The 26,028-nt window shown below is 45.7% G+C and overlaps 1 protein-coding gene and 1 long non-coding RNA gene across 5 annotated transcripts in view; one reads left to right on the top strand and one right to left on the bottom strand.

Moving 5' to 3' along the window:
• Positions 1–2,412, top strand: part of LOC134936042 (uncharacterized) — a 55,882-nt gene extending 53,470 nt beyond the window's left edge. The window contains exon 3 of the long non-coding RNA XR_010180444.1: positions 2,170–2,412. This is a non-coding gene — a long non-coding RNA (uncharacterized LOC134936042). The remainder of the gene's footprint in view (positions 1–2,169) is intronic.
• The window catches only part of LOC134936040 (mucin-3A-like), a 300,343-nt gene that overhangs the window by 224,183 nt on the left and 50,132 nt on the right, over positions 1–26,028 (bottom strand). For all 4 annotated transcript variants that reach the window (XM_063930944.1, XM_063930943.1, XM_063930942.1 and 1 more), the window contains 2 exons: positions 24,951–25,069; positions 23,858–23,916 (listed from right to left, as the gene is read on the bottom strand). In XM_063930944.1, the coding sequence (XP_063787014.1) occupies positions 23,858–23,916; positions 24,951–25,069 (178 nt within the window). The remainder of the gene's footprint in view (positions 1–23,857; positions 23,917–24,950; positions 25,070–26,028) is intronic.

Here is a 26,028-nt window from a genome sequence, read left to right on the forward strand (position 1 = left end):
TTGGTAGGGGGGGTTTTGAACGTGTCTGAAAATCAGAAGAATCCCTCTCAGATGAGGAGCAACTATCAAAATGTACTTGGTTCTGTCTATATCTATTACCACTGAACCTGAAAGTGGGGTTTTCATTCCCAGTCAGCCAATTATAGACTCTGTGATCCTTATAGTCTCGATTAACTTTCTCAAGTTTGGATCGCTTAAAGGAAATAAGATCTTTACGATACTTGTCGGTTTGTTGTTTAAGTTTAACCATCCATTGTTGGGTATTATCCTTTTGTAGGGAATCAATGGCTACTGGCTTAAAACTAGTGATCTCAGTTCTTAATCTTTTCAGGTCACTCCCTACTTCCTCAATCACCAGTAGAAGAAGATCAAATGAGCACTTGTTTAAAATGGAACACCATTTACTACAGAAGGCCGGGTTGTCCCTCCCAATTGTAGGGATATTTTTTAAACGAAAGCCCCGTGGAATCTGTTTCTTACGGAAGTAGTCGGAAAGAAATTGCCCGTGTAACAATAAATCTATCTATCTCTTTTCAGGGTTCAGAAGTTTATGATATAGATCTAAAACACTCTCTGCTGGTATCTGTTCAAAATCACTGAATTCAGACAACACCCGTTCAGCATCCTCATCAGTAAATGCCAATGAGTCATGTTCAGCAGCATGTAACAGTTCAGTAGAAACAAGGTTCTCCATATAGAAGAATAAACAGACTATGTCAAATCACAATAGACAAATCCCACTAATTAGTCTATACCACTAAATCAGGCCACAAACTGCAAAGAAATGTATGTATACATACATGTATATAAATACATATACATATATATATCTCAAAAAAATCTCAAAAAAATAAGAAAAAAGGAAAAATGTATATAGATAAAAAAAGAAAACTTCAAACATAAAGGAATTTCTCCAAAGTATTATTTGAACAACATTCGAGAGAAAAAAATAAATCCATTTAAGTATTAATAGCAACCGGTCCACAGGTCATCAGGATCCAATCCATTCAGAAAAAAATGTCCATTAAAAGTCATTGAGAAATAGCTTAAGTTCATATAATATAATCACTGGTGCAGGACATAATTTGCAAAGCCATGCAAAATATCATATACAAGGGTAGTGTCCACACACACGTGTTGCATATAAACTTGCTGGGGTGGCATCCAGATAGATGAGAAAAAATCCCACTCTAGCACAAATCCAAAGAATCCAAAAAAGGCAGGAGCACTCACCAAAAAAACGTTGATCTTATCTTTACATTGATGGTCTGATTAGAAACCCTTTACTGCTTTGAAGACTGCTCCTGCCTTTTTTGGATTCTTTGGATATATATATATATATATATCTCTATATATATATCTCCTCTCTGGGTCTGTCTCTCCCTGTATAGAAATAACTGACCTGCCCACGATATTCACCACACACACACACACACACACACACACACACACACACACACACACACACACACACACACACACACCACTGGGGACTAAAGTGGTTAATTTATAGATCCATCACATTTCTGTTTGGTATAGTCTAATTTCCACGTCTTTTGATCTCCAAGATGGAGTCACTGATGGTATGCCCCAAAAGGCTGACTTTTAGACAGCACTCCCTTGAGTTACAGTATGTTTTAATTTAAAACATGAGATGACACTGTGTTTCCAATCCGTTTCTTATATTATAGATGTGCTCTGCTAAGAGGACCTTAAGGCTCCTGATGGTTTTGGCAATATAAATTATGCCACATCTGCACTCCAGGGCATAATATAACATTTTATGTGTTACACGTTATGAAGTCTTTAATGGGGTACTTCTGTCCTTTAGCTTGGATTTCCCATATTTTACTTTCTCCTTTCACCGTCCTGCACATCAAACATAAGCCGCAGCAGTGAAAGCCTTCAGTATGGATACTAACCCTTTTTATATCATCGATACTGCTTTTTACTAGCCCATCTTTCAGCAAAGCTGCTTTTTTCTATACAAATTTTGGCAAATCTGGTAATATTTCCTCCTTTTACCGGGTCCTTCTTTAGGATGTGTCAGTTCCTCTTAAATACTCTTTAGATTTCTTTAAAGTAAGAGTTGAACTGAATAATAAACACTCATTCTAGATTATTTTCACCCTGTTTAATCTTTATTTCTTTATTTTTCTTGTTCAATAGATCAGCTCTCTCAACATTCTCAACTATTTTACATGCCATTTCTAAAGTGATTGGATCATATCCTTTTTTCTGGAACCATGTAGACATTTCAGTTGTTTGAGAGTCACAAATACCTTTTTCTGCACAATTTCTCTTACCTTCTAGCCAGTACATGTGGTGCTAACTGCTTATTCTGATGTACCTATTAGAGTCTCTTGGCTTTCTGGGAGATTTGGTATGTATGACACATTCTTTAAATAAATACTAAGGTCTAAAAATACAATCTCTGATTGACTAGATAAAAAGAATAAAACAATCTTAAAATCATTAACATGCAACCCTTGACAGAAACAGATAAGACTTTCTTCCGAACCTTCCCAAATAAAAACAACATCATCTGTAGATCACTTCCAGACCACCAGGCCCACCCCCAAACTACCATCATGCCAGATCTTTTGTTCCTCCCAGAAGGCCAAGAAGAGGTTGGTATGGCTTTGGCCGAACCTGGTGCCCATCGCGGTGCCAACTTGTTGCAGGTAATACAAGAGCATAAAGTTGTGAAGCTATATCATGCACGGAACACCAGCAGCTTATAAAATGAATTCCCTTTGAACAGTGTCCTCTACCCGCCACCAGATACAGCACATACAAAAAGAATTGAGAATAAACTTATCCAGTGCTTAGTGTATATTTCAGCGGTCCGTCCTGGTTAAATATGTGTCTCTCTCCAATATCAGGCAATATATCATGTGGATAAAATGAAAAAATCATACATAGTGAAGTATAATTTAATTAAGTATATAACATGTATAAAACATGATTAAGACAATGTAAACATAAACACAGGCGCAGGTGTCCAGAACTGGCTGAATAAAGTGCAATTACCGGATTTATAAGAACTGTGGCCAAACAGTTCTTAACAATGTATGGTAAAGTCAGAATCCCGGGAACTTCAACCTGACTCTACCCAGATGGAAACTCCGGTCTTTGCCTCTCAGTTGTTCCATGGATCGTCTGCATATACACCGACGCGTTTCCACCCCTAAACTGGGGTCTTCGAGGACAATAATTCCAGGAGCAAAGCTTTAAAATCTGCTCCTTTATGTCTTTGTAGGATGGTGGTCTCTGCCCCCCATCTGCTAAACAGTCTCTGGACGGAGCAGGTACCAATTGTATTAGTTGCTTTTAAAACTTTGCTCCTGGAATTATTGTCCATGAAGACCCTAGTTTAGGGGTGGAAATTCATTGGTGTATACTTAATGTTATCTAAAAAGTATGATACCGCTTCAAGTCCTCTCTTCAATAATAGTGTACAAGGTGCTGACAAAGGGGCACTGGAGCCCCAAAATGTTGGCTCATTTTTGTAATGTTTTAATACAAATTTAATATTGAAGAAAAGGTCCCTGTGTGCCTCTGCCTTTCTCTCTCTCTCTCTCTCTATATATATATATATATATATATATATATATATATCTCCAGAACAAGGTTACACACACACTTAAAAAGCAACAACTGCCTGGGGTGCTGATGCAGTACTCCTCACTGGGCAATGCCAAATATATCCATTCCAATAAGAACAAGTTTTTCATGCAGCTGTTGGGGACCGCTATGGGGTCAAATTTGGCTATAGCGTATGCAAATATTTTCATGGACGATTATAACAATTAACTTATTTTGCCACATTACAGGGATGAGCTCGTACATTTCAAGAGGTTCATTAATGATATATTTGTGGTCTGGCAGGGCAATAAACAGTCGTTTCTAGATATGGTTGATGTTATTAATGCTCTGGACAGTCCAATATGGTTTACTGCCTCAATTGACAAGATGTCTATGAACTTTCTGGACAATATATTCTTCCGTAAGGATAATAGGTTAGCACACACTTTATATCGTAAAACTACTGATAGCAATACCCTTCTTGCCCCTTCAAGTCAGCATCAAAATGCCTTAAAAACAAGTTACCTGTTTCTCATTTCTTACAGGTCTTCAGGATCAAATTCGGAACTTGATCTTGTTGAGGTGCAACTAGAGGAGACCATGCAAAGGTTCTTCTCAAGAGGTTATAATAGAAGGGTGGTTGATGGTTGCTTCACCATTGCAAAAAGACTGCTCCTGTCCACTGCAAGAAAACCATAAGCGGTTGCTGTGCCCTGAAAGCGCACAAAATGTGATGCAAGCGGCCAGTGTAATGGTTTATAAAGAAACACTGGCCAATTGTTGCATTTGATGTGAATATGGGCAGAATTGGGCAGCACCGTTGCTGTTAAGTGTAAGACGTGGCCCTAATTTAAAAGCTCTTTTATATAGAACCAACATGAAAACTATGCCCTCATGCAGAGAAAATTGGTTGACCACCAGGACAGGCTGCTTACAGTGCCTTGGGTGTACGATCTGCAGGGCGCTGAACGTAGGTTCTTTTCCACACCCACAAAGTGGAAAGATAATCTTTTACAGCACCATTTGACATGCCTATTGGATCACATTATTTGTTTCTCGATGTTTCCTTGTGGACTAATGTATGTGGGCAAGATCACAAGGACCTTCAGAGTGAGAATGACACAGCATCGGTCCGATATAAAATTAGCATATCAGATAGGTGTCACTGATAAACCAGTGGCATCACATTTTATAGGCTGGTCATCAACTCACTACCCTGAAATATATGATAATTGATGGGTACCCCCACTCAGACAAGGCAGTGACAGGGGGCTATTGTTGTTAAAAAGAGAGGCATAAAGTGCATGAATGAATACAATCATTTGAATATATTCTTATAAATTAAGTTGGGTGATTCTACTAATTGTAATCGACTCGCTTGTAATCTCCACCAACAGCTGCATGATATATATATATATTTTATTTTTGACCTCTTGACTTTTTGATATATATTTTTTATCCATTGGTGTCTCTAGTTGTCCAATGTGTGTTTACCTTCAATGTGTCTTTTTTACATTGTGGTTTTTATATGTGTCATTTTTATATTTGTAATGTTACATACTGTAATATAATTACTGGTTGCTGCTCCGTATCTCCCACCAGATTCGCAATACCCTATTAGTATTTTGTAGTAATAAGTGGTATTGGAACGCAATTAGCACTTCCTGTTTGCGTTCCAGCCACTTAGGGATGACTTTGTGTGAACTTCCATTGTTTAAATATGCCTATGACCCTCTGCAATCAAACAGGGACTTCCGGCTGATAGAACGCACGCACTGTCTACTTCCGGTTGCGGTGAAATGCATACCAGAAGTCCAGCGGTGATTACCACTAATTAGTGTTTTCTGACTGTGGTATTAGTTGGATATTGTTGGATATAACTAACAGCTTTAATGCCCTAGGCAAGCGGGTAGCTGAACCCTTGCATTTATTTGTGTTTAAGAGCTTTGTTTGGATGGTAATGGGCACTAGTACTGTACTCCCAATATTGCTGTAAGGGGAGGAGTTTACACTTAAGCATGCAAGGTATAAAGGGAGTTCCAGGGCAGCTCCCAGTATGTCTCTTTCTGTTCTACTGGTGGGATGTCTTGAAAAAGGTTACGTTTGCTAACCGAAACATTGTGAGTAATAAAACTCCATGAAATTGCTTAGTTTTTAAACAATATATTTTATATACAGTATCTATTTTATACATGTTATATGAATTTATTTATGACTTGTTGGAATAGCTGTCTTCATTTGTTACCTCTTCTTGCCACTGGCGTTTCTATACTGGGTGCAGTGTGTGTGATGCACACGTGCCCCTGAGTGCAGAGGGGGCCCCCACCGCACACACTGCACTCATTTGTAAAATACTCTCCCCTCCGAAGTCCAGCGCCGGCGTCCGCAGCGCCGCTTGAACACAGTGAAAATGGCCCAGCTGGCATTTTCATGGCATTCTGCGCATGCGCAGTAGAGAAATTACAGGGAAAATGGCCGCCGCACCATTTTCCCGGAGATCTGCGCATGCACAGTAGAGTCTGAGCCCTCTAGTGCTCAGACTCTACAGCGCTCCGGGCAGAGAGGAGGGGGCCCAACGGAGGAGGCTGAACACGGGCCTCCTCCTCTCTTAAAACGCCCCTGCTTCTTGCTGCTAATATATGTATTGTTTTTTATTTGTTTTTCACATATGGGACTCTGTACCTTTAAGACAATGGACTGAAACATGGGCCTTGTTTTTACTGGATGTATCATGAACAGAAGTACTTTCCTCTATGAGGAATTGCTTTCTAAACCCTTCAAGATTAGTTGTACAGTATAATGAAGGAGCTTTATTCCCCTGCAAAAGGAACCCTTTTCCTGCAAAAACGGGTTCTGGTACGCATAAGATGGCCATTGGAATCAATGCATAGTGTAAGACATTAAGCAAGTCTGGTGGCCATCTTTTTCCTGTTTACCGATGATGCACTTCCTGTTAGGGAAAATGACGGAAAATGAGGGGAAATGCTGTTAATTAAAGGAGAGGGCAGATAGCAATCAGTAAGGGAATTTATTGAGGTTTCAGGACAGTCATTACCATTATTCTGATGAGGACCTTAGTGTCTGAAACATGTTAAGCTGGTGATGAAAAGACCCTGTTTGAATGGACTGCTGGACCTTTGCCTCCTGATACCCATTTGTGATCTCTGTTTACTGGGACAGTTGTGATTTCATTTCCAATACCAATGGATGGGTATGCAGTGTAGACTGTGACATAAGCTGTTTTCCATGCTTTATTACATACTTTTACCTTTTATTGAAATGTGAGTGCAATATGTGAAAAAATTGTTACCTGTTTTTCCCAACGGTGTTGCACTATGGGCCTAATTCAAAACCGATTGCTGACAGGAAGAAGCGGTTGCGGGAGGGGGTGTGCCAACGGCCGTTGGAGGGGCGCAGTCCGGACAACGCAGACATGTCCGGACCGTTGTGGGGGGGGGGGTGCGGCGGCGGCTGCATGACGCCACACACAGCTGCCGCGACCCAGAACGCAGCGGGTAGCTGCCTGCCAGCACAGCTAGGCTGCGCAGGTAGGGAGCTACTCGCCGGCGCGCAATGCTTACGCACCTGTGCGGGGGGGGGGGGGGCAGGGCCTGACAGCAGAGCCGACTAGCCCTGTGCTGGGCTTCATCCCGCAAGTCAGAGAAACTGTGCTGGCTCCTCCCCTCTATGCCCCTCCTAGCAGACTCCGTTTAGAAAAATGTGCCCAAGGAGGCGGGTGCATTCTGCTGCTCTCCAGAGAGTATTCCTCAGAAATTTCTGTTAGTTTGTTATTCTCAGGCACACTGGTTGGCAACCAGTCTGCCTGCGTCGTGGGACTTAGGGAGGGGGTACCGAACCAATTTCCTTAGAGTTAATGGTTCGTATCCCCGCTGACAGGACACTGAGCTCCTGAGGCGCTGTTTCTCATACCCCAGGGTGTGAGCCCATGCCAGCAGCATGCCGCCACCCCTAACAGATGATGAAGGTGCGGTGAGTACTGACACCAGGGTCCAGATCTGACTGGCTTCGGGCTGCGGTGCCCGCTGCTTACCTCACACTGGCAGACATGTGAACAGGGATTATACACTCTGTTTTTACACAAGAAATTCCAGACAGTTTATGCCAGTATAAAAATAATGTGAGGGACCGCGCGCCTTGCTGTCTCACTATTGCATTGTTAACTGTACAGTGGGGGTCATTCTGACCCGTTCGCTCGCTGCTTTTTGTCGCAGCCCAGCGAACGGGATCCCAACTGCGCATGCGCCGTAGTGCGCTGGCGCATGCCAGATGGCCGAAGTAGCAGGGCTGCGATCGCCTCTGCCTGATTGACAGGCAGAGGCGATCGCTGGGCGGGAGGGGGCGGAACGGCGGCATTTGGCCGCCGTTTCGTGGGAGCGGTCCGGCCAACGCAGGCGTGGCCGGACCGAACGGGGGCTGGGCCGCAGCTGCTGCATGACGTCACACGCAGCCGCTGCGGACTGGGGAACGACGAGTAGCTCCTGGCCGGCAGCTACTCTTGAAGTGCAAAGGCATCGCCGCTGTGAGATGCCTTTGCACTTCTGCCTGGGGGCCGGCACTGACATGTGGGGCGGACTAGCCCTGTGCTGGGCATCCCACCCGCATGTCAGTGTGAATGATCATAGCTGTGCTAAATTTAGCACAAGGGTCCCTACAGTGTACCATACTTGCCTACCCTCCCGGAAGCTGCGGAAGCCTCTTGATTTTTCGAGTATTCCCCCGCAGCCCTTGAAGGGTAGGTGATTCACCCGCATCCCCGAACAATCCTGCCCGCTTCCTAGTGAAGCTGGTAGGATAAGGATAAAATAATACACTCTCAGCCGTGTGAAGGGGCATGACTAATCGCGGCATTTCGCCCCACCCACTACCTGTGGACCAGCAAATCGCTGTAATTTCCTCCTCTTGGGGCCTCCACCCTCAGGTGTTTCAACAACTGGTTCACCGGTGGAGTTATCCACAAATAGACCTATTGGCTTCCAATCTGTTAGGGTCTCCTGCCCTGTGCTGCCACGTCATCATGGCAACCGGGAGACAAGTGCTAGCGGAGTAACCTGAGCGCAGCTGATACTCCGGTTCGGGTCTTTTGCTGTGCAGTGGTTACAGGCTTTGTGCACGGCAGGGGATCCGGTGCTGGTTTTTGTGCTCACAGTCTGTGAAGTCTGAGTGGGGCGTGGACAGCACCTGCTATATAAAGCCTCTTCTCAGGTTAAGCAGATGCTGCTGAATCTTTGTTGGTTAGTCAGTTCCTGAAAGTTAGCCAGTACTGTGTAGCTTTGTATTTGTTTGTTGCTTACTGCAAATAGGCTTTGGGATTTGGTACTACACTCTGCCAATCCAGACCTAGCAGTAAGACTGGAGTCAGTCGTTTAACTTGCTGGGGTTCTTTTGCTACTCTGTGAACTTAGCAAGTTTGCGGCTGTATTCTCAGACTTGCCTGCCAAAATCCTTTCTCACTGTGCAAGGTGTTCTGGTGTCAGTTTAGTGGCAGTAAGCTGAACCAGTGCACTGGAAGTGAGGACTAGGATTGTGGAGACTCTCCTTGTGTCTATTATTCCATCTCTGACCAAGGAGTTTACTGCCACACCCGTTGGTAACCCTTTAGGGTTTTGCTGTTGCCCTTAGCAACAGCATTTCGGGTTCTCTACGTATTAAAACACAACATCTCGCTTCTCTCCATCTGAGCACTCCTAATACTAGGGAGACACCCAGTTTCTTAGCCTCTGGGCTTCTCTGTTCACTTTGTGTTTATTTTGTTACCCTATCACCTTCTGTGTACGTAATGTCATATTCCCCAGTCTGTCTGTGAGTTCATTTGTTTTTGCATCCCTCTCCGTTCAGACACCAGTACATTCCTGCAGGCACTGGTGTGCATAACATATTCAGCAGCCCAATACTCCTGTTGAAATTTTGTGGGAATATGGAGCATACCCCTCAAAATACTTTGCAACAGGTGGTCGATCAGGTGCAGGTCTTGACTCGACAATTTAATGATTTGTCCATTAAAATGCACACCTCCCAGGCCGCTGGCGGAGCTCCCGCAGCAGCAGCACCTTCAGGGGTTAAGGAGCCGAAAGTAAATCTCCCGGATCGTTTTTCTGGAGATCGCTCGCAGTTCTTTTGTTTCAAGGAGAGCTGCAAGCTATATTTCCAGCTCAGGCCTCAGTCTTTATGGGTCAGAGATTCAGCGGGTGGGCATAGTGATTTCCTTGCTACAAGGAGACCCACAGGTCTGGGCATATGGGTTGCAGCCTGACTGTCCGTCGCTTAAAAGTGTTGATGCTTTTTTTACGGCACTGGGCATGTTGTATGGTGACCCTGACAAGACGGCCTCAGCCGAGGCTCAGATTTCGATCCTTAAGCAAGGGCGAAGGCCAGTTGAGGTTTACTGTACGGAGTTTCGGAGGTTGGCACATGATACCCAGTGGAATGACCCAGCCCTGAGACACCAGTACCGAAGAGGTCTTTCTAACCAGATAAAAGACCAACTGGTACAATATCCCTTGCCTGATAGCTTGGATCAGCTCATGCAGTTATCCATCCGGGTGGATAGACGGCTGAGAGAGCGTAGGCTTGAAAGGGAGATTGAGGTTTCCTTCTTTCCCAAGGGAACCTCAGACTCTGAGGAATTTTCCGAGGAACCTATGCAGATTGGGGCTACCCGCCTCTCCTCGCGTGAGAAGACGCGGAGGAGACAGCAGGGGTTGTGTTTGTACTGTGGGAATAAAGGTCATGTGGTAATATCATGCCCAGAAAAGCCGGAAAACTTCAGGGCCTGAGGGTGATGGGAAATATCCTGTCAGGCCAGAAGTCAGAATTTCCCAAGAAGACTTTTATCATTCTGGTGACCTTGAAGATCCTCGGTCAAACTGTCAAGACTGAGGCCTTTGTGGACAGTGGGCCCGACGGGGTTTTTATGGACCGCCAATTCGCCCTGAAACACTCTGTTCCCTTAGTACCCTTGGCATCGGAAATTGAGATCTGTGGGTTAAACGGGGAACCATTATCCCAGGGTAAAATTACCCCTTGCACTAGCCAGATTTCTTTGTTTATTGGAGCCACACACTCTGAAAAATTGTCCTTTTATGTGACTGTCTGTACTTTTGCCCCATTGGTGTTGGGGTTACCCTGGTTAAGGGCCCACAATCCTCAATTTGACTGGGTCTCTGGGGAGATTCTTAGTTGGGGTACTGATTGTTTCAGGAGTTGCTAGAGCCTTCCAGTCAGGCTTTCGCAGCTAAGTTTGCCAGGATTGCCAGGATGTTATGCAGATTTTGCGGACGTGTTCTCCAAAAAAGTTGCAGAGGTACTACCTCCCCATCGCCCCTATGACTGTGCCATTGATTTGTTGCCGAATGCTAAGCTTCCCAAGAGCAGGTTGTACTCCCTGTCACGTCCTGAGACTCAGGCTATGGCAGAGTACATTCAGGAGAACTTGGCTAAGGGATTTATCAGACCTTCACAGTCTCCAGTTGGGTCGGGGTTCTTCTTCGTGGGTAAAAAGGATGGTTCGTTGCGACCCTGCATCGACTTTAGGGAATTGAACCGTATCACAATTAAAAACTCATACCCACTGCCTCTCATTTCGGTCTTGTTTGACCAGCTTCGTACTGCCACCATTTTTTCTAAGATTGACCTACGCGGTGCGTACAATCTAATCCGAATAAGAGCGGGGGATGAATGGAAGACTGCCTTTAATACCCACTCAGGGCATTATGAATATTTGGTGATGCCTTTTGGGCTCTGTAATGCCCCGGCAGTCTTCCAGGATTTCATGAACGATGTGCTCAGGGAATATTTGGATAGATTCTTAGTTGTATACTTAGATGACATCCTAATCTTCTCCCATTCCCTGGAGGAACATCGGAAGCATGTACGCTTAGTCCTCCAGAAACTCAGAGACCACCGGCTTGGGGCGAAGCTGGAGAAGTGCGAATTTGAAGTTCAGCAAATCGCATTTCTAGGATATATTATCTCCCCAGAAGGTTTCCAAATGGAGGGTTCCAAGGTACAGGCAGTCCTGGATTGGGTGAAGCCCACTAGTTTGAAGGCGCTTCAGCGTTTCCTGGGCTTTGCAAATTTTTATAGACGATTTATCGCTGGATTTTCGTCTATAGTGGCGCCCTTGGTGGCACTCACTAAGAAAGGGGCGGATGTTGCTCACTGGTCTTGTGAGGCCAAAGCGGCTTTTGCCCGTCTCAAAAGGGCATTTGTCTCGGCCAAGGTGCTGCGACACCCAGATCCAGAGCGTCCTTTTGTGGTGGAGGTGGATGCCTCTGAGATGGGTATTGGGGCAGTGCTCTCTCAGATGGGAGTGTCTGATAATCGCCTTCATCCCTGTGCTTACTTTTCCCGTAAATTTTCGCCTGCCGAGATGAATTATGACGTGGGTAACCGGGAATTGTTGGCTATTAAGGATGCACTCGAGGAGTGGAGACACTGGCTTGAGGGGGCTAAGTTTGTGGTCTCAATTCTCACCGACCATAAGAATTTGGCATATTTAGAGTCAGCGAAGCGTCTCAATGCCAGGCAGGCACGATGGGCTTTGTTTTTTGCTCGCTTTAATTTTTTGATAACATATCGCCCTGGGTCAAAAAACATCAAGGCTGATGCGCTCTCGCTGAGTTTTGCTCCAATCCAGGAGATCACCGAGGAGCCATTGCCCATTGTGTCCCCATCATGTATTAAAGTGGGCATTACCCAGGACCTCTTGTCATTAGTCCTTAGAGCACAGGAGCAGGCTCCTCCAGACCTTCCGGTAGGTCTTTTGTTTGTGCCTCCTAGGTTAAGACAGCGAGTGTTCCTGGAATTCCATGCCAAGAAGTCGGCAGGTCACCCGGGTATTGCCAGAACTCGGGAGTTGCTATCTAGGGCGGTGTGGCGGCCCTCGGTGGCTAAGGATGTGGATCAGTGGGTTCGGGCATGTGACATCTGTGCCCGAAATAAGACTCCTAGAGGGGTTCCTGTTGGCCCATTACATCCACTCTCTATTCCATCTAAGCCATGGACCCACATTTCAATGGATTTTGTGGTGGACTTGCCCAAATCCTCGGGGATGACAGCCATCTGGGTTGTCGTTGACAGGTTTTCGAAGATGGCGCACTTCGTTCCACTGGTTGGGCTGCCATCGGCCAGACGCCTGTCTGAATTATTTATGCTGCATGTTGTGCGCCTCCACGGGTTGCCACTTGATGTGGTCTCTGACCGCGGATCCCAGTTTGTGGCCAAATTCTGGAGGGCATTTTGTTCCGATCTCCAGATTTCTGTCAGCTTGTCGTCAGGCTACCATCCGCAGTCTAATGGGCAGACTGAAAGGGTGAACCAGTCCTTGGAGCAGTTCCTCAGGTGTTATGTCTCCAAGTGTCAGACTGACTGGGTTGCTCATCTGTCCATGGCGGAGTTTGCCTATAGCAACGCGGCTCACTCTGCTACAGGGATCTCTCCCTTGCTTTGTGTGTATGGGCATCATCCTAAGGCCAATTCTTTTGACCCCCTGGACTCCACGCCTGGTGGTTCCTCTGTGGTTTCGGTCCTTAGGGGTATTTGGAGGAAAGTGAAGAAAGCCCTTGTGTCTGTGTCATTAGTGACCAAAAGGGTTTTTGATAAGCGGAAAAGACCCTGCAGCTTCAAATTAGGAGACTTCGTCTGGTTGTCTACCAAGAATTTGAAGTTGAGACAGCCATCTCATAAGTTAGGCCCCCGGTTCATCGGCCCTTATAAGATCACTAGGGTTATCAATCCGGTGGCATTTCAGTTAGATCTGCCCCGTTCTTTGGGTATCAATAAAACATTTAATTGTTCCCTTTTAAAACGGGCGATTAGTAATCCTTCTTCCAGTGGAAGACCTTCTCCTCTTCTGATACGTGGCCAGAGGGAGTTTGTTGTTGAAAGGATTCTTGACTCCAAGATGGTTCGGGGTCGGCTGTCATTTTTGGTGCACTGGAAGGAGTATGGCCCGGAGGAGCGGTCGTGGGTGCGCAGTTGTGATCTTCATGCCCCCAGACTGATACGCTCTTTCTTCTCGCAGTTCCCCGATAGACCCGGTGGTAGGGGTTCTTTGACCCCTCGTCAGAGGGGAAATACTGTTAGGGTCTGCTGCCCTGTGCTGCCACGTCATCATGGCAACCGGGAGACAAGTGCTAGCGGAGTAACCTGAGCGCAGCTGATACTCCGGTTCGGGTCTTTTGCTGTGCAGTGTTTACAGGCTTTGTGCACGGCAGGGGATCCGGTGCTGGTTTTTGTGCTCACAGTCTGTGAGGTCTGAGTGGGGCGTGGACAGCACCTGCTATATAAAGCCTCTTCTCAGGTTAAGCAGATGCTGCTGAATCTTTGTTGGTTAGTCAGTTCCTGAAAGTTAGCCAGTACTGTGTAGCTTTGTATTTGTTTGTTGCTTACTGCAAATAGGCCTTGGGATTTGGTCCTACACTCTGCCAATCCAGACCTAGCAGTAAGACTGGAGTCAGTCGTTTAACTTGCTGGGGTTCTTTTGCTACTCTGTGAACTTAGCAAGTTTGCGGCTGTATTCTCAGACTTGCCTGCCAAAATCCTTTCTCACTGTGCCAGGTGTTCTGGTGTCAGTTTAGTGGCAGTAAGCTGAACCAGTGCACTGCAAGTGAGGACTACGATTGTGGAGACTCTCCTTGTGTCTATTATTCCATCTCTGACCAAGGAGTTTACTGCCACACCCGTTGGTAACCCTTTAGGGTTTTGCTGTTGCCCTTAGCAACAGCATTTCGGGTTCTCTACGTATTAAAACACAACATCTCGCTTCTTTCCATCTGAGCACTTCTAATACTAGGGAGACACCCAGTTTCTTAGCCTCTGGGCTTCTCTGTTCACTTTGTGTTTATTTTGTTACCCTATCACCTTCTGTGTACGTAATGTCATATTCCCCAGTCTGTCTGTGAGTTCATTTGTTTTTGCATCCCTCTCCGTTCAGACACCAGTACATTCCTGCAGGCACTGGTGTGCATAACACAATCTCAACAGGAATCATTACTGTTCCAGAACAAGGGAATTGTAGGCAACTGCAGTGGACACCCTGACAACTCAGGGGTCTTACCAGTTCGTGTATCTGTTTCCCCCTATTCCTCTCATTCCAAGAGTTCTAAAAAGACTAAAAAAAGAAAGAGTTTAAGCAATTCTAATTGCCCCAGATTGGCCTCGACGGGCCTGGTATGCGGACCTCCTGGTAATGTCTCTGGAGGAACCCTGGCCGCTGCTGTTGATCTGGGACCTTCTTCGACAAGGACCGTTTGTCTATCCAGACTTACTGCGACTACTTTTGATGGCGTGGAGATTGAAAGGGAGATTTTGACTAGGAAGGGTCTCCCATCCAAGGTGGTTTCCACTATGGTCCAGACCTGTAAGGTGGTCACATCTAAGCATTACCACCGTATCTGGAAGAAATATGTCTCGTGGTGCGAGGGTAGGAAATATCCTCCTGCGGAGTTTCGTCTTGGCCATTTTCTGCTTTTCCTGCAAGCAGGCATGGATAAGGGCCTAACTTTTAGGCTCCATCAAAGTTCAGATTTTGTCTCTCTCTATCTTCTTCCAGAAACACCTGGCGGTGTTACCTGAAGTACAGACCTTCTTGAAGGGTGTTCTACACATTTAGCTACCCTTTTTTCCTCCCACGGCTCTGTGGGATCTCAATGTGGTCTTGGATTTTCTCCAGTCGGACTGGTTTGAACCCTTACATAGGGTAGACTTAAAATATCTGATGTGGAAGACAGTCATGTTGCTGGCCTCAGCCTCCGCAAGATGTGTATTGGAATTTGGGGGCTTTATCCTACAAGAGCCCCTATTTGATATTTCATGAGGACCGGGTGGAGCTCAGGACTCGCCCACAGTTTTTGCCAAAGGTTGTGTCGGCTTTTCACGTGAATCAACCAATTGTGGTTCCAGTGTTGGCCGACTCTTCCGTTACTCCAAAGTCCCTGGACGTGGTGAGGGCTTTGAAAATCTACATCAAGAGGACTGCTCGTCATAGAAAATCTGACTCGCTTTTAGTCCTTTTATGATGCAACAAAGATTGGTCGTCCTCCTTCTAAGCAGTCCATTGCTTGTTGGCTCAGGTTGACCATTCAACAAGCCTGTACTTCGGCAGCATTGCTGCTGCCGAGTTCTATTCAGGTCCATTCTGCAAGGTCAGTGGGTTATTCCTGGGTGGCTGCCCGGGGCATCTCGGCCTTACAGTTGTGCTGTGCGGCTACTTGGTCTGGTTCGAACTAGAGATGAGCGGGTTCGGTTCCTCTGAATCCGAACCCGCCCGAACTTCAGGTTTTTTATACGGGTCCGAGCAGGCTCGGATCTTCCCGCCTTGCTCGGCTAACCCGAGCGCGCCCGAACGTCATCATCACGCTGTCGGATTCTCGCGAGGCTCGGATTCTATCGCGAGACTCGGATTCTATATAAGGAGCCGCGCGTCGCCGCCATTTTCACACGTGCATTGAGATTGATAGGGAGAGGACGTGGCTGGCGTCCTCTCCGTTTAGAAATTAAAATAGATAGGAGAGTGAGAGTGAGACACTTCATTTACTTACTGGAGCTTAGGAGGAGTTATACTAGTGACTGATGACCAGTGACCTGACCACCAGTGCAGTTTTATAATTTATTATTATTTAATAATCCGTTCTGTTCTTGTTCTCTGCCTGAAAAAAACGATACACAGTGACTCAGTCACACTCACATACCATATCTGTGCTCAGCCCAGTGTGCTGCATCATCTATGTATAATATCTGACTGTGCTCACACAGCTTAATTGTGGGGGAGACTGGGGAGCAGTTATAGGTTATAGATAGCAGGAGCCAGGAGTACATATTAAACAGTGCACACTTTTGCTGCCAGAGTGCCACTGCCAGTGTGACTGACCACTGACCACTCTGTGACCAGTGACCTGACCACACTGACCACCGGTATAGTATATTGTGATTGTCTGCCTGAAAAAGTACACTCGTCGTGTGACTTGTGTGGTGTTTTTTTATTCTATAAAAAACTCAATCTGCTGACAGACAGTGTCCAGCAGGTCCGTCATTATATAATATATACCTGTCCGGCTGCAGTAGTGATATATATATATATTTTTTATATCATTATTTATCATCCAGTCTATACTAGCAGCAGACACAGTACGGTAGTTCACGGCTGTAGCTACCTCTGTGTCGGCACTCGGCAGTCCATCCATAATTGTATACCACCTACCCGTGGTTTTTTTTTCTTTCTTCTTTATACATACTACATCTCATTATCATCCAGTCTATATTAGCAGCAGACACTGTACAGTACGGTAGTCCACGGCTGTAGCTACCTCTGTGTCGGCACTCGGCAGTCCATCCATAATTGTATACCACCACCTACCCGTGGTTTTTCTTTTTCTTTCTTCTTTATACATACTACATCTCATTATCATCCAGTCTATATTAGCAGCAGACACAGTACAGTACGGTAGTCCACGGCTGTAGCTACCTCTGTGTCGGCACTCGGCAGTCCATCCATAATTGTATACCACCACCTACCCGTGGTTTTTTTTTTCTTTCTTCTTTATACATACTACATCTCATTATCAACCAGTCTATATTAGCAGCAGACACAGTACGGTAGTCCACGGCTGTAGCTACCTCTGTGTCGGCACTCGGCAGTCCATCCATAATTGTATACCACCACCTACCCGTGGTTTTTTTTTTCTTTCTTCTTTATACATACTACATCTCATTATCAACCAGTCTATATTAGCAGCAGACACAGTACGGTAGTCCACGGCTGTAGCTACCTCTGTGTCGGCACTCGGCAGTCCATCCATAATTGTATACCACCTACCCGTGGTTTTTTTTTCTTTCTTCTTTATACATACTACATCTCATTATCAACCAGTCTATATTAGCAGCAGACACAGTATGGTAGTCCACGGCTGTAGCTACCTCTGTGTCGGCACTCGGCAGTCCATCCATAATTGTATACCACCTACCCGTGTTTTTTTTTTCTTTCTTCTTTATACATACTACATCTCATTATCAACCAGTCTATATTAGCAGCAGACACAGTATGGTAGTCCACGGCTGTAGCTACCTCTGTGTCGGCACTCGGCAGTCCATCCATAATTGTATACCACCTACCCGTGGTTTTTTTTTTCTTTCTTCTTTATACATACTACATCTCATTATCATCCAGTCTATATTAGCAGCAGACACAGTACAGTACGGTAGTCCACGGCTGTAGCTACCTCTGTGTCAGCACTCGGCAGTCGATCCATAATTGTATACCACCTACCCGTGGTTTTTTTTTCTTTCTTCTTTATACATACTACATCTCATTATCAACCAGTCTATATTAGCAGCAGACACAGTACGGTAGTCCACGGCTGTAGCTACCTCTGTGTCGGCACTCGGCAGTCCATCCATAATTGTATACCACCACCTACCCGTGGTTTTTTTTTCTTTCTTCTTTATACATACTACATCTCATTATCAACCAGTCTATATTAGCAGCAGACACAGTACGGTAGTCCACGGCTGTAGCTACCTCTGTGTCGGCACTCGGCAGTCCATCCATAATTGTATACCACCTACCCGTGGTTTTTTTTTTCTTTCTTCTTTATACATACTACATCTCATTATCAACCAGTCTATATTAGCAGCAGACACAGTACGGTAGTCCACGGCTGTAGCTACCTCTGTGTCGGCACTCGGCAGTCCATCCATAATTGTATACTAGTATCCATCCATCTCCATTGTTTACCTGAGGTGCCTTTTAGTTGTGCCTATTAAAATATGGAGAACAAAAATGTTGAGGTTCCAAAATTAGGGAAAGATCAAGATCCACTTCCACCTCGTGCTGAAGCTGCTGCCACTAGTCATGGCCGAGACGATGAAATGCCAGCAACGTCGTCTGCCAAGGCCGATGCCCAATGTCATAGTACAGAGCATGTAAAATCCAAAACACCAAATATCAGTAAAAAAAGGACTCCAAAATCTAAAATAAAATTGTCGGAGGAGAAGCGTAAACTTGCCAATATGCCATTTACCACACGGAGTGGCAAGGAACGGCTGAGGCCCTGGCCTATGTTCATGGCTAGTGGTTCAGCTTCACATGAGGATGGAAGCACTCAGCCTCTCGCTAGAAAAATGAAAAGACTCAAGCTGGCAAAAGCACCGCAAAGAACAGTGCGTTCTTTGAAATCCCAAATCCACAAGGAGAGTCCAATTGTGTCGGTTGCGATGCCTGACCTTCCCAACACTGGACGTGAAGAGCATGCGCCTTCCACCATTTGCACGCCCCCTGCAAGTGCTGGAAGGAGCACCCGCAGTCCAGTTCCTGATAGTCAGATTGAAGATGTCAGTGTTGAAGTACACCAGGATGAGGAGGATATGGGTGTTGCTGGCGCTGGGGAGGAAATTGACAAGGAGGATTCTGATGGTGAGGTGGTTTGTTTAAGTCAGGCACCCGGGGAGACACCTGTTGTCCGTGGGAGGAATATGGCCGTTGACATGCCTGGTGAAAATACCAAAAAAATCAGCTCTTCGGTGTGGAGGTATTTCACCAGAAATGCGGACAACATTTGTCAAGCCGTGTGTTGCCTTTGTCAAGCTGTAATAAGTAGGGGTAAGGACGTTAACCACCTCGGAACATCCTCCCTTATACGTCACCTGCAGCGCATTCATAATAAGTCAGTGACAAGTTCAAAAACTTTGGGTGACAGCGGAAGCAGTCCACTGACCAGTAAATCCCTTCCTCTTGTAACCAAGCTCACGCAAACCACCCCACCAACTCCCTCAGTGTCAATTTCCTCCTTCCCCAGGAATGCCAATAGTCCTGCAGGCCATGTCACTGGCAATTCTGACGATTCCTCTCCTGCCTGGGATTCCTCCGATGCATCCTTGCGTGTAACGCCTACTGCTGCTGGCGCTGCTGTTGTTGCTGCTGGGAGTCGATGGTCATCCCAGAGGGGAAGTCGTAAGCCCACTTGTACTACTTCCAGTAAGCAATTGACTGTCCAACAGTCCTTTGCGAGGAAGATGAAATATCACAGCAGTCATCCTGCTGCAAAGCGGATAACTGAGGCCTTGACAACTATGTTGGTGTTAGACGTGCGTCCGGTATCCGCCGTTAGTTCACAGGGAACTAGACAATTTATTGAGGCAGTGTGCCCCCGTTACCAAATACCATCTAGGTTCCACTTCTCTAGGCAGGCGATACCGAGAATGTACACGGACGTCAGAAAAAGACTCACCAGTGTCCTAAAAAATGCAGTTGTACCCAATGTCCACTTAACCACGGACATGTGGACAAGTGGAGCAGGGCAGGGTCAGGACTATATGACTGTGACAGCCCACTGGGTAGATGTATGGACTCCCGCCGCAAGAACAGCAGCGGCGGCACCAGTAGCAGCATCTCGCAAACGCCAACTCTTTCCTAGGCAGGCTACGCTTTGTATCACCGGTTTCCAGAATACGCACACAGCTGAAAACCTCTTACGGCAACTGAGGAAGATCATCGCGGAATGGCTTACCCCAATTGGACTCTCCTGTGGATTTGTGGCATCGGACAACGCCAGCAATATTGTGTGTGCATTAAATATGGGCAAATTCCAGCACGTCCCATGTTTTGCACATACCTTGAATTTGGTGGTGCAGAATTTTTTAAAAAACGACAGGGGCGTGCAAGAGATGCTGTCGGTGGCCAGAAGAATTGCGGGACACTTTCGGCGTACAGGCACCACGTACAGAAGACTGGAGCACCACCAAAAACTACTGAACCTGCCCTGCCATCATCTGAAGCAAGAAGTGGTAACGAGGTGGAATTCAACCCTCTATATGCTTCAGAGGTTGGAGGAGCAGCAAAAGGCCATTCAAGCCTATACAATTGAGCACGATATAGGAGGTGGAATGCACCTGTCTCAAGCGCAGTGGAGAATGATTTCAACGTTGTGCAAGGTTCTGATGCCCTTTGAACTTGCCACACGTGAAGTCAGTTCAGACACTGCCAGCCTGAGTCAGGTCATTCCCCTCATCAGGCTTTTGCAGAAGAAGCTGGAGACATTGAAGGAGGAGCTAACACGGAGCGATTCCGCTAGGCATGTGGGACTTGTGGATGGAGCCCTTAATTCGCTTAACAAGGATTCACGGGTGGTCAATCTGTTGAAATCAGAGCACTACATTTTGGCCACCGTGCTCGATCCTAGATTTAAAGCCTACCTTGGATCTCTCTTTCCGGCAGACACAAGTCTGCTGGGGTTGAAAGACCTGCTGGTGAGAAAATTGTCAAGTCAAGCGGAACGCGACCTGTCAACATCTCCTCCTTCACATTCTCCCGCAACTGGGGGTGCGAGGAAAAGGCTCAGAATTCCGAGCCCACCCGCTGGCGGTGATGCAGGGCAGTCTGGAGCGACTGCTGATGCTGACATCTGGTCCGGACTGAAGGACCTGACAACGATTACGGACATGTCGTCTACTGTCACTGCATATGATTCTCTCAACATTGAAAGAATGGTGGAGGATTATATGAGTGACCGCATCCAAGTAGGCACGTCACACAGTCCGTACTTATACTGGCAGGAAAAAGAGGCAATTTGGAGGCCCTTGCACAAACTGGCTTTATTCTACCTAAGTTGCCCTCCCACAAGTGTGTACTCCGAAAGAGTGTTTAGTGCCGCCGCTCACCTTGTCAGCAATCGGCGTACGAGGTTACATCCAGAAAATGTGGAGAAGATGATGTTCATTAAAATGAATTATAATCAATTCCTCCGCGGAGACATTGACCAGCAGCAATTGCCTCCACAAAGTACACAGGGAGCTGAGATGGTGGATTCCAGTGGGGACGAATTGATAATCTGTGAGGAGGGGGATGTACACGGTGATATATCGGAGGATGATGATGAGGTGGACATCTTGCCTCTGTAGAGCCAGTTTGTGCAAGGAGAGATTAATTGCTTCTTTTTTGGTGGGGGTCCAAACCAACCCGTCATATCAGTCACAGTCGTGTGGCAGACCCTGTCACTGAAATGATGGGTTGGTTAAAGTGTGCATGTCCTGTTTATACAACATAAGGGTGGGTGGGAGGGCCCAAGGACAATTCCATCTTGCACCTCTTTTTTCTTTAATTTTTCTTTGCGTCATGTGCTGTTTGGGGAGGGTTTTTTGGAAGGGCCATCCTGCGTGACACTGCAGTGCCACTCCTAGATGGACCCGGTGTTTGTGTCGGCCACTAGGGTCGCTTATCTTACTCACACAGCTACCTCATTGCGCCTCTTTTTTTCTTTGCGTCATGTGCTGTTTGGGGAGGGTTTTTTGGAAGGGACATCCTGCGTGACACTGCAGTGCCACTCCTAGATGGGCCCGGTGTTTGTGTCGGCCACTAGGGTCGCTTATCTTACTCACACAGCTACCTCATTGCGCCTCTTTTTTTCTTTGCGTCATGTGCTGTTTGGGGAGGGTTTTTTGGAAGGGAAATCCTGCGTGACACTGCAGTGCCACTCCTAGATGGGCCCGGTGTTTGTGTCGGCCACTAGGGTCGCTTATCTTACTCACACAGCTACCTCATTGCGCCTCTTTTTTTCTTTGCGTCATGTGCTGTTTGGGGAGGGTTTTTTGGAAGGGACATCCTGCGTGACACTGCAGTGCCACTCCTAGATGGGCCCGGTGTTTGTGTCGGCCACTAGGGTCGCTTATCTTACTCACACAGCTACCTCATTGCGCCTCTTTTTTTCTTTGCGTCATGTGCTGTTTGGGGAGGGTTTTTTGGAAGGGACATCCTGCGTGACACTGCAGTGACACTCCTAGATGGTCCAGGTGTTTGTGTCGGCCACTAGGGTCGCTTAGCTTAGTCATCCAGCGACCTCGGTGCAAATTTTAGGACTAAAAATAATATTGTGAGGTGTGAGGTATTCAGAATAGACTGAAAATGAGTGGAAATGATGGTTTTTGAGGTTAATAATACTTTGGGATCAAAATGACCCCCAAATTCTATGATTTAAGCTGTTTTTTAGGTTTTTTGGAAAAAAACACCCGAATCCAAAACACACCCGAATCCGACAAAAAAAATTCGGTTAGGTTTTGCCAAAACGCGGTCGAACCCAAAACACGGCCGCGGAACCGAACCCAAAACCAAAACACAAAACCCGAAAAATTTCCGGCGCTCATCTCTAGTTCGAACACATTTGTGACATTCTATCGGTTCGATACCTTGGCCAGGGATGACCTAGAGATTGGTCAGGCGGTTTTGCAGGGGTCTCAGCACTCTCCCACCTGTTCTGGGACTTTTGGGACTTCCCCACGGTACTAAAGTACATTCCCTAGTATCCACTAGGACGTTACAGAAAATAGGAATTTAATACCTACCGGTAATTCCTTTTCTTGTAATTCATAGTGGATACTGGGCGCCCGCCTCAGTGCTTCGATTTCTTGCTTACATGGTTGCAAGTATTCTTGGTTGGGTCTGCTGTTGCTGTCCCTGTTTCATGTTTGGTTGGCGTTGCTATCATGTTATAGTTAGCGTTGCTTTCCTCTGTTTGGTTAGCTCTACTATTTTTGTTATTGTGTGTTGGTTCGTTACCTCACCGCTTTTGTGTTTATCCTTCTCTCTCAGTATGTCCGTCTCCTCAGGCACAGTTTTCCTAGACTGAGTCTGCTAGGAGGGGCATAGAGGGGAGGAGCCAGCACACACTATTAATTTCTTAAAGTGCCAGGCTCCAATGGACCCGATCTATACCCCACGGTACTAAAGTACTTTCCCCAGTATCCACTACGGACTACGAGAAAAGGAATTACCGGTAGGTATTACATTCCAATTTAATGGCCAGTGCCATCTTCAAGTGATATCTTTGGAAAGATGGCGGCAGCAAAAGAGGAGGGACCCACTTTCTGGAGCAAGCAAGGTAGGAAGCAGATGCCCTCCCCGCACCCCTTCTCCCCACCCCCTGTATTAAAATGGCTCCCCCCTGTGGAGTGCGAAGCAGACCTGCAATTAGTATTTTTTACCATTAATATTTTTTTAAAGGGGCGTGGACATGCCCCCTTTATAGACCATGCCCAACATTTATTACCAGGGCCCGGCATGGCTCTCTACTTCCCTACCTTTACCATATCATATGAGTTTGTGGGCATTTCACAATCCCTGCTAAACCCAATGGCACCATACTGAGCCCATCAATTTTTGTACTTTTGTAACTAATTTTATTATGGCAGAAGTGTCCTTGGAATTCTTAGCTGAGAGCCCTAAAAAGTAAAAACCTGTAGAGGGTATAGCCCAGACACTCACCAGACATCCAGTATCTCCACATCCTGGTAGCCAGGGACATTAGAATACACCAATCTCATCTGTATATAGAGAGAAAAGGGCAAAGCACAGATATTATTCCTGATACTAAGAAAATATTATTGAGAACAGTTCGTGTGCAATACTTGTAGCAGCTGGTATTGTCTCAAATACTCCTAGAGGTTTCCTTCAACCCTCACCAGCGCAGTGCACAACATAGAAAATATGGAGACTGAGACTTAACTAGCGCTTCTTATTGATGCTTATTCACAGGCTTCCATCATCCGTATTAGAAGTAACATGTAAATAAATATAAAGTGCATATAGTGAAATACCGTTTTAATAGCATACATATATGACACACATTTGTTTAAAATATCATAGGTCAGGTATTTTGCAAATCACTGCAAGCAGCAAGAAATGACAAACTAATTACCAGATCATTCAGAACTGTTTTTAGGCAGTTCTAAAAGTGCATGGGAGATGGTATAGGGATTTCCGGATAATCCCACCAAACATGGATCTTACTAGATACTGGTCTTTAAGTCCGTCCTCTGGCTTGTCAGGAGATAACCAACGCGTTTCCACCCCGAGCTGGGGTCTTTGTCAAGGTTCTTTTTTTTTTAACCTTGACAAAGACCCCAGCTCGGGGTGGAAACGCGTTGGTTATCTCCTGACAAGCCAGAGGACGGACTTAAAGACCAGTATCTAGTAAGATCCATGTTTGGTGGGATTATCCGGAAATCCCTATACCATCTCCCATGCACTTTTAGAACTGCCTAAAAACAGTTCTGAATGATCTGGTAATTAGTTTGTCATTTCTTGCTGCTTGCAGTGATTTGCAAAATACCTGACCTATGATATTTTAAACAAATGTGTGTCATATATGTATGCTATTAAAACGGTATTTCACTATATGCACTTTATATTTATTTACATGTTACTTCTAATACGGATGATGGAAGCCTGTGAATAAGCATCAATAAGAAGCGCTAGTTAAGTCTCAGTCTCCATATTTTCTATGTTGTACAGATATTATTCCTGGCTAACGATTGTATAAAATGTTATGATATGCCAATAAGATTTCCTTTCTCACCTCTTTTTTAAAGACTTGTTCAAATTCCTTATACTCCGGAGTTTGGGGGTCACTGAGGTTCTGTGAATACTCTTTATCGATTTTTATTTGCACTTGCGCAGAGGTGTTGAATGCCCTGACTGTAGGGAATAAAAGGAACCAGACATCTATCAAGTATCAAGTCTTATACATCATCCACAGTATTTACCATATATCTCAGTATAAACAGTTACTGTGCAATACATCCAGGCATGACAGTTCTTTTCTAGCTAAGTGATAAGAGCTGTGATAATAACTGTGTATTATTGCTTACATCCGACATGTGGCTGATACTTGGCATATAGATTACACTGGGACCAGGCTCAGAATGGCTACTCTTTTTTGGAGGTTGATACATAGGGACCAAACCAAAGTAAAAAGGGTCTTACATACTGTATCTTTGCTATAGGCAGAACCGGCAATGGCTCATATTTGATAGGAGAGTAGGTCAGGGAATATCAGTGCAGCTGACCTGTTTCTCTATAGCAAAGTCTCATTCTATACCCAAGGGACACCAATGAGCTACCCTACCTAGCTAACCCCTAATCCCGTCACACTGCTCCCCATGCTGCACTCTCAGGGACGTGCATTGCTTACCCACTTTACTACTCTTGTCAATTCATCCACCCAAGGTGTAGTCACTTCTGCTTCCAGAATCAGGGATCACTGCTCATGTTACCAGGAGCCTCAGTCACGGGATTAAGATCTGAGATTCCCCATTCCTCTCATTCAGGTGATCTATCCCATTAGACCAAAGTTATCATTGGTCTAATGGAATAGATGTGACTGCCAACGGGAATGGAGGGATCACAGCAGGTATTGAAGATATCTCCCATGGCCCCTTCTACTTACAGTCAGGTGACACTAAATATTTTCAGGGATTAAGCTGCAAATATTGTTTAACAAATGGGCCCTTTAGAGTCATATTTATCACAATCCACATCTCAGATGAGCTTGCTAGAAAGGTCTGTCCCTGAAAATCTCCCCAAAATTATCTTAAAAATTCTCTACTAGACAGCGCCTGTGCATGCGCCACAGGCGTCCGATCCCCCCCCCTGCC

The sequence above is a fragment of the Pseudophryne corroboree genome, chromosome 6, assembly GCF_028390025.1.
Source record: "Pseudophryne corroboree isolate aPseCor3 chromosome 6, aPseCor3.hap2, whole genome shotgun sequence".
NCBI classification, from domain to species: domain Eukaryota; kingdom Metazoa; phylum Chordata; class Amphibia; order Anura; family Myobatrachidae; genus Pseudophryne; species Pseudophryne corroboree.